This window comes from Solea senegalensis, linkage group LG11, assembly GCF_019176455.1.
Source record: "Solea senegalensis isolate Sse05_10M linkage group LG11, IFAPA_SoseM_1, whole genome shotgun sequence".
Taxonomy (NCBI): domain Eukaryota; kingdom Metazoa; phylum Chordata; class Actinopteri; order Pleuronectiformes; family Soleidae; genus Solea; species Solea senegalensis.
This window is the reverse complement of record NC_058031.1, coordinates 24847661-24857028: the sequence shown is the minus strand read 5'-3', so window position 1 is coordinate 24857028 and position 9368 is coordinate 24847661. Positions and strand designations below refer to the sequence as shown.

Below are 9368 nucleotides of genomic sequence, written 5' to 3'. Positions count from 1 at the left end.
GAATTAGCGACCTATCAGCCAATCAGAAAATAGTATTCACTGTTGCTGCTCAGAATGGGTGCACTCCGCTCTGCTGCCGTCTCACGTCAGCCCGCTTCCACACAGCTGCACTGCTTGAGTCAGAGACTCTGTTTTTTTGGGGTTCTTCTCAGCATCCCGACTGACACATGTGTTTCTTGCTTTCCTGACAATCTGTCCAAAACACAGATGTTTAGAGCTGTTTAAATTATTTAAAAAACACTAAAACCATCCATCCACCCATCTTTGACTTCTTTATCCGACACATGATGGTCGCGAGGCGTGCTGTGCCAATCTCAGCTGACATAGGGCGAAAGGCGGGGTACACCCTGGACAGTTCGCCAGTCCATCACAAGGCCACATAGAGACAAACAACCATCCACTCACACACACACTGACACATATGGTCAATTAACCAATTATCAAACTGTTTGACAATTAATTTAGCAATTGATTAATCGATTAATGGTAATGGTTATGCGATGTGCAAAAGAGACACTCACCTTGGCGTGCGGCATGTGCACAGAAGTATACCACTGGCTTAATGGTGACACAGCACATTGCAATAAAGAGAAGGCCCCTCTTTCCTTTCACCCTTTCATTTCCTCAAGCATGTTATGAAATGATGGTGGCCTTCAAGGGATTTCCCTTCAATGCATGTTTGTGTTTGTTCTTTTACATAATTTCACAGCTCCAGATGTTTATGCCATTGTGCGGTGTGAGAATGACACCATCAGGACGCGAGTGTTTAAGGCCGAGGGAAACCCAGAGTTCAACTTCAGAGTCATCTTCTACAGGAGATACCCCGAGGCGCACATCTCTGTCGAGGTATGCACGTTCCCATGGAGCTAAATCACTGCCAAAAGCTAACAAACTAACAAAGCATGTTTCACAAATGTCCAATGATTCTGATTCTGAGCTGATAATGAGCCGCGTCTGTCGTGTGCAGTTATGGAGCAGAGGTTTACTGTGGGACACCGTCCTCGGCACGGCTCGACTCCAGACAGTGGAGTCTGAGAGGACTCGCAGCCACGTGATTGACCTGCGATTGACCAGCCAGTCCGGCTCTCGACACAGAGGCTGCGTTCACGTTGAGACGTCCTCCAGTCCCTGCCTCACAGACTTGTGACAGCATCCTTGGTAACTACATCAATCCATGGCAACCACTCTCCTCCCTGCTGCCAAACTTACTTTAGTTGTTTATTTTTTTAAATAATATTCATTAATCATACGCTTGTCATATTTGTTGTTGCTGTCATATTTATTTCTGACTTTATTTCTGTTGTTTGAATGTAAATGTACAAAATCACATTTGCATTTTGAATAAATATTTAACACAGTGTGTCTGAAAACCAATCAGCTAATGTGATTATTTGAAGCATTACACTTTCAATTCTGCCAAGACATCGTAAAGGTTACACACTGGACTAACATGTTTTAGCATAGTGTTAGCCTAGCTGTTTTATTTACTCACTGGGTAAAACCACTGACTCGCTCATATTTGGTTTGAAAGTGTAGATAACAAAATAAAGATATCAAATGTACACTGGACATTGCCCCAATATATTAACTGCCAAAAACCCAGCATTAAAGTCATTACTCGCGTCCTGATGGTGTCGAAATTCTCTGTCAATAAAACTATCTGGTTACACTCTGGCCTGATCTCAGTCCACACCTGTTACAATGCACACTGTGTCAACGTCCGATGAAAGGCGTCGACTCAGTGAACCGTTATCGGTTCTTTGTTGGAGAGTATTTGTTTATCTGGAGGCTCAGCCTGATACTGTATACTGGGGTTCTTGATGTAAAACTACTTCTACGTCCACGTTACATGTTCCTGCCCTGTTTGCTCATTTGAAGCTCTTAATTCACTGTATATTCTACACTCTTAAAAAGTACTGTACATTTTTAACCACCACACAATTATTACACATCATTCAACTTTTCATATTGTGTAATATTATTTCCACCCTGAATGACCAAACATTTGAACAAATGAGTGTGAACATAAATTAATATTTACCAGTGTTGTGTTGTGAGTTTGAGGGCTTATGACTCATTAAAATAAAGCATGATAATGATGTGACACTTCCTGATATGTTAAACAGAGACTAATATATTTCCTCATAATTTTGTCATACAGTGTTTCATAATAACACAGGGCTCTTGAGTCTCACGCATTGAGCCTAACAGTCACACTTTTCGGTCTAAAGTCACGCACTCCCGCCACACATTGTATTTCTCACGCGCCACTATCGCTATATAAGTTTACTCCGGAGCAGTGCTCCCTTTAGCAGATACTCCACCTTGTGGCCAAAAGGAGAAACCACACCTCTCTGTATGTGCTACTTCTCATCGCAGAAACTGGAGCACAGATACTATTTTGTGAGCTGCACTGCTACACAGAACAATACATATACAATAAATACAAAACTGGACATTATAACCTCTTAACATTTGTAATAAAATAACTTGAGAAATATATAGGAAGGGGGAGTGGCTTATTCTGTTGTCATTTCTTGTCCTAGTCATATTTCCGTCATCTGTTTTTGTTGTTTCTTTTCTTTTTGAAATGAGCCCTGTAAATGATAACAAAGCACAACAAAACTTTACAACAAACAAGCAAAGCGAGGAGAGAAAACTTTGTTATCAGTCAGTCAGTCAGTCATCATCTAACCGCTTTATCCTCCACCAGAGGGTCACGGGGGGTGCTGTGCCAATCTCAGCTACATCGGGCGATAGGCAGGGTACACCCTGGACAGTTCGCCAGTCCATCGCAGGGCCACACACAACTAGAGACAAACAACCATTCACTCTCACACTCACTCCTATGGTCAATTTAGGGTGTCCAATTTACCTAATTACATTACATTACATGTCATTTAGCAGACGCTTTTATCCAAAGCGACTTACAATGGAATCAAGTACAATTAGCCAGGGGTGGAATCGAACTTAATCACCACATTGCATGTTTTTGGACTGTGGGAGGAAGCCGGAGTACCCGGAGAGAACCACGGGGAGAACCACACACACACGGGGAGAACATGCAAACTCCATGCAGAAAGGCCCTTGTTCCAACCGGGGCTCGAACCCGGATCTTCTCGCTGCAAGGCGAGAGTGCTAACCACTACACCATGGTGTGGCCCAACTTTGTTATCATTATTTATTATTAGTTTATATATTAAAATGAATATACTTGGAAATCTTTAGTAAGTGTTACACCTGACTGCCGCCATTTTGGACCACCGTGTTTTTACAGTAGCCCACCTTAGACAAACTAAACATTTTTGACGCTAATTGAAGGATAATACGTTGTCCAACACGTGTGGAAAAGAAGGGTGAAGTAACTTCACAAATAAGTGTCGCTAAATCCTCCACACACTGTACATTGAAGTGGATTATTATCCTCATTAGTAGTCTTTATGACCAGCTGACAGACAGTAGGAACGCTCCACACACACGCGCACACACACCCAGACACACGCCCTGTGCGTGCGCGCTCCCGACAGGTGTGTGTATGTGTGTGTGTAAGGCGCGGTTGACTTAGCAGCAGCTCACAGGAGCAGCAGCTGCAAACCAGGGAGGAGGTAAGAGGCGAGGAGACCGAACGCTATCGTGTTAAAAGCTTTGTTTCGGGCTGAAGCAGAGGGCTTTGGGTGAAACCCATTATCGGACAGTTGAAGTTGGCTTCGTGTTGATGCGTGTCCATGTTGAATTGTGAGCCAAAACAAAACAAAACAAAACAAAACAACCAAACGAGACGACTTTACCTGTGTGACAGTGTTTGATTTTCATTGTGACAACATTGACTCGCTTCATGTGGTTCAGTGGGTTTGTGTGCGTTTAGTTGTTCTATTGTTCTTCATTTGTTTTAAAGCGAACAAAACGTGTTGCATTTACACGAGTTCTTCCGACTCTTCCCTGACTAAGACGACGACGACAAAAAAAAACCCAAAAAACCTTATACATCGCACTTATGACTAGCACTTTATAGTTTGGCTTACTTGAAGCTCTTACTTACTTCTAGCTCTTATTTGTACCCAAATGTCTAAATGCACTTATTGTAAGTCGCTTTGGATCAAAGCGTCTGCTAAATGACATGTAATGTAATGTAACATGTAATGGAAAAGGTTTTTTTTAAGTGGGATAAAAACACTAGTTTACATTCAATCACTTCAAGTTTCACTCGTGTGTGCGCGCGCGCGCGCGCGTGCGTCATGTGTTTGTTTGTTATCGGTGCAGGTTGTCTCCTGTTGTCTCTCTCTGCTGTTCCTGTTATATTGGTCAGACTGGCTTTTACCGTGGGAATGCAGTCACACTTCATGACGTCAGCAGCAGGCGCAGCAGTTCAAAGAGGTGGTCATGCAGCATCGAAACAACTGTAGTTGTGTCTAAACTCTAATTTGTGACTTTAAGTCCCTGGAGCTTGTGTAACCAGACTTCCTGACATTCATAAATAGGAAGTAAATAAGAACTAAATTGATTTGTGCAGGGAGAATCATGCGACTTTGGCAACATCTAAAATCCCCCATCAAAACGAAATAAAAACACCTACTTTCCACATTAAAACTAAAACAGACATATTTGGCATAATTGTGGGGTAGGCAGGGTCAAAAGTCCATCGTAACCTTTCAGCATTAAGTAAATCAAGTGATAAGAGGGAGAATTTGACTTTGCCTCCTGGCTCCATTTACATCTATTTCTATCATCTATCAGATCAGGTAATTCCTCAGGAATTCGAGGAAAGGCGGTGAGATGAGTTTATTAGGATGGAGGAAAAGACTATTATGGTGTGAAGAGACTCTGTGACAGTACACTGAACTGAAAAATGTAATTTAAATTGTAAAAATTGTAAAAATGGATTGGGGAATGATGGCTGGTTGCCAATCACAAAATTAAACACTGAGAGCAGTTGTTCTGTCCACTTATACAAACCCTTGTTTATTCATCATGACTTCCTTTTTTGGATCGACAAACACTAATCAAAATAGCTGTCGACCAAGGGTGATATCAAAGTCAAAAGACAATGCTGTTATTTGATTAAATGTGATAAAAATGTGTGACGTGTGTGCGTTCTGCTGTGTTGCTGGAAACACATGAAAAAAAGTTAAAATCCTCATGATTTAAATGTTTTTTTCCCCCATAAAAACAACAGTTAAGATGCAAAAATGGCTAATCTGTTAGTGCTCTATGAGTGTTTGACCACATCATTCAGCTCTGCTGTGCTGTCATTCTCACGTTCCATACACGTTGAATTCAGAAACACCAATCTGACTCACAGTTTGCTGGAAGAATTGTTGCATATTGATAACAGCATTGCTCATCGCAGGTCGGGGTTGGAAACCCAGCAACAGGAAAGATAATTTATAACGGACCAGGAGGCTGAAATGCAATAAAACGTGTGTCAATATTGTCACAGTGTTGCCAAGATAGAGAGTCTCCCTCAGGTCATCCGTCACTTGTGAAAATGGTGCATCTGTAGGTGCTCTTTTGAAGAGAGGATCATGGAAAAAAGACTTTAGAGAGTTTAGAGCAATAACATAATACATCTATGACTGATTAATAATACACAAATCCTTATATGTACATCCTGGGAGTGTGTGTTTATAGGTCACATATTCAGGCTTTAAAAAATGTGTGTTGTTGAGTCATAGTTGTAATTCATTTTATATTGATTTTTTAGTAGTGATATAAAGTAGCAATAATTCTGCAGAAGTCACAAAATAGATCGTTTTTCTTTTCTTTTTGAACTGGAGCTGCAACTAACAATTGTTTTCATAATCGATTAATCTGTCGATTATTTTCTCGTTTAATCGTTTGGTCCATAGAATATCAGAAAATCTTAAAAAATGTTGATCGGCGTTCGTCAAACCTGGAAATATGACGTTCTCAAATGTCTTGTTTTGTCCACAAACCAAAATGATTCACTTTTAATGATTTCTTTGTTATTCAGAAAGAAGTGAAGAAAATACTCACATTTAAGAAGCTTAAACGATCAGAAATCCTGTTTTAATCATGAAAAAAGCTTCAAACCGATGAATCGATTATCAAAATAGTTGTCAATTAATTTAGTAATCGATTAATTGATTAATTGTTTCAGCTCTACTTTGAGTTGTGACATATTCCCAAATTTCACAAATTCCCAGTGGAGTGAGCTGTTTTCAAAGTGATACAAACTTCAGTTTCCTGTTACAAAAAGCTAATGAACATGTTTTTAAAGATGGTGTTCAGTGACAGAGAAAACGTACAGGAGTGTAAAAGCTTGGTTTTTTTTTTGTTTTATTGTTGTTGTTTCTTGTCGCGTATACAACAATATTCTCAGTTGTTTGTTTTCCTCTGCAGGTTAGCGCCTTCATTACTGATAGAATGGCCACTTTAATTGACAACATCCGAAGCCCTCCTCAACCCACTGGATATAAATTAGGTGAGGTGTGACACTCGCACATAGTTTTGTTTCTTTTTAATCACTACACTCCTTAAAGAAAAGTGTAAATTAAAGCCATTTTTTGTTTTCTTCTTTCAGGAAGTTCAAAGATTTTTGCGGCCATTCTGCCTATTGCTCAGATTGCACTTGGTGAGTTGGTGATGCCTTTTTATTCATGGTGAAATTTCATTAAACGGTAAGTAGCACTTTTATTAAATTTCTTGTCTTTGCCCTTGCCTCCTACAGGAGTAGTGTATCTTCACAAATGTCCGAAGCAGGACTACATCCCCATCTATTTGATAGTGTCGGGGGTTTTTGGCCTGATGCTATCATGGCTCGCCTGCCTGCCTTGTGCTCAGGAGCCAAAAGACGGCACCACAAACCCACTCAGTCAAGTCTGCATGGCCTGGAACTCGCTGACGTCTTTCTTCCTCTTCTGCTGGTTCATCGCTGGTGAGTTTAGAAGTCCTCCTGGCTCTTGGTGCGCTCTTAGCTTCCTCATGTTGGTTTCTTTACTCCATATAACAAAGACATGACTGAAACGGAACTTGTAGTGTCCATTATGTCAATGATTTTAGGGCTTTCATTGTATATTTCACAGGAAATTGCACACTTTAACAGTAATAATGTACAATCTAATGCCATATTTTTGTGGGTATTAGAGGAAACCCCTCTAAAATTATGTTTTGAAGTGTGATTCTTACAGTTACAGTTGAACCAAGCTGCTAAGTCATTGTAATGTACTGCAGTAAAATGTGGGATTTAAAAAGAATCACAGTAATATGCAATAACTCAAGTTTATGTAGAAAAACTCTCTTATTCGGTTTCTTTCTCCTTCTTCTTCTTTTTTCCAGGTAATGTGTGGATCTATTCTATTTACCAGCCCAACTATAACGAGACCACCACAGACGTTGATCCATACTGCAACAAGACCGTCTACTTGTTTGCCTTCTGGACCACCACGTTGGTCTACATCGTATTGGGTCTCGTCCTGTTTATCGGCTGCTGTGTCATGTGTTGCTTCTTCCTGTGCGGCAGAGCCGACCCTGACGACTAGAGACTTCACGTTTTCGCTTGTGAGGCGGTTACAATCGGCTGTTACACGTGTCCTCGATGCAAGGTTGAATGAAATGCTGTAAAAAAGCGTAACTGCTGTGCACAGAAACACAGTTCCGCTTCGAGCGTATGCGAAAAGCACATCGCGTGCATCACGACTAATCGCTTGAAAACCTTGCCTTGCACTGTAGTTGCACAGCTTTATGTCTGGCAGCTCTGATGTGTACATTTGTAACTTTTAAGACGATAAAAAGTTTAACATTGATCATAAATAATGCATCTGTAAATGCTGAGCCCTTTTTACAACGGCAAGTGATTCCTGTTTGTTGTGTTGTCAAACGTAATGAAATATTAAATATCTGCTCTTGTTGTATTCATGCTGCCTTAATAATAAAAAAGTTAATAATATTATTATTTTACTTTATTACATCCATTAAGGTGTTTTTGGCTACATTAGTTTTTATATGAAGTCCAAGTAAAGGAGTGATTTGGATTCCATTTTCTGATTTTGGTCCTGATGTGGGCCAACAGATATGTACTCTCTGAGTGCTTTCAATGGGGATGATGGTAGCTCAGTGGTAGAGCGAGTCGTCTTTCATCTTAAATGATGTGGGTTTAGAAAATGAGCTGCACATAGATGCGCTGTGTGAAAGTGTGAGAATGGGTGAATCATCAAGACAAGAAAACAACAAAAGCTTTATATAAACACAAGCCATTGACCATCATTTAACTTTAATTTTATCAACAGAGAGTGATTTCTTTCAATCCAATCCAACTTTATTTATAAAGAACATTTAAAACTGTGAAAACTGCAAAAAAGTGCTGTATAGTCTGTAAATACAGTACATCTGTAAATCTGTACAGTAAATCTGTATGTACATAGTGCGTGCATAAAATAGACATAAAGACATACAATAAAACAACAGAACACCCACAAAATGAGTAAAATAAAACACATGTTCTCAGGAAATGAAAGGCAAAGTGTGACTGTCCAGATTTCTGCTGGCTGGTCTTTCCAGCTCAATGCTCCCTTCTGGAAAGGGTAACCAGAACAAGTACGGCGGGCACAACTCGACTGTCTTTCTTTAGGTTTATTCCACATACACAGTTAAGCAGACGTCAGTTTGCAGTTAGACAGTTATCAGCTTGAAGTTAGTTAGTTAGACAGCATCTAGTTAGGTTGTAAAACCGACAAGTCGTACAGGTTCTGATGATTGATTGCTTTACAAAGGCGCATACGAAGGCGATATTATAACAAAACATGGCTTTGATGATGCACCTTAAAGGCACTTTAAAGGCAACGGTGCTTTGATACCAATTGCAGCAATAAAGAGATAAATAGAATGAAAGACAAATAGCTTTGCCTGCTAGAAACTTCTACAGTGACTTAAAAAAATGAAAATAAAGTGCTGTCTTTTGTTTAAAAAGCATTTTTCAGGAACCGGTGGTGTGAAAATGGTAATAACGTCAGCGACAGTTAATAATGGGTATTGGGTCATCAGCTATTTTTTTTTATTATTATAGCACTTTTCACACACAAAGTGGAACATTAAATAATACATGGTTATTCATGTATGTCATAATAACATATGACGTACGTGATAACATTCATCCTTCCTGGCTGACAGATGTCAGTCTGTTGTACTAGATGGGTTTACCTCTTCATCAACAAAAAAAACAACCCACTCTTGCAGTTACACAAAGAAGTCACTAGAGGTCAATGCTGTGACAGATATAATAAGTGTTTGAATTTTAAATGATAACACACATGTTTTCACACCGTTTCTGTCTTGTGATCCTCAAAACAATAGTGTTTGAAGCTCTTCTCAGGTTATTTATCGCTTTCAGACGCGAGTCGCAAAGCACTTTG

At 39.8% G+C, this 9368-nt stretch overlaps 2 protein-coding genes across 2 annotated transcripts; both read left to right on the top strand.

Moving 5' to 3' along the window:
- The first annotated feature begins 380 nt into the window (after positions 1 to 380).
- LOC122777326 (calpain-5-like) lies at positions 381 to 1261 on the top strand. Its single transcript, XM_044038494.1, has 2 exons — positions 381 to 846; positions 968 to 1261. The coding sequence occupies exons 1-2, from the start codon at positions 676 to 678 to the stop codon at positions 1145 to 1147; spliced, it is 351 nt and encodes a 116-aa protein (XP_043894429.1). The 5' UTR covers positions 381 to 675; the 3' UTR covers positions 1148 to 1261.
- A 2284-nt stretch (positions 1262 to 3545) lies between these two features.
- Positions 3546 to 7906, top strand: LOC122777318 (transmembrane protein 272-like). Its single transcript, XM_044038482.1, has 5 exons — positions 3546 to 3605; positions 6361 to 6442; positions 6542 to 6592; positions 6689 to 6895; positions 7297 to 7906. Exons 2-5 carry the CDS (start codon positions 6385 to 6387, stop codon positions 7497 to 7499), a joined length of 519 nt encoding a protein of 172 aa, XP_043894417.1. The 5' UTR covers positions 3546 to 3605; positions 6361 to 6384; the 3' UTR covers positions 7500 to 7906.
- The last annotated feature ends 1462 nt before the right edge of the window (positions 7907 to 9368 follow it).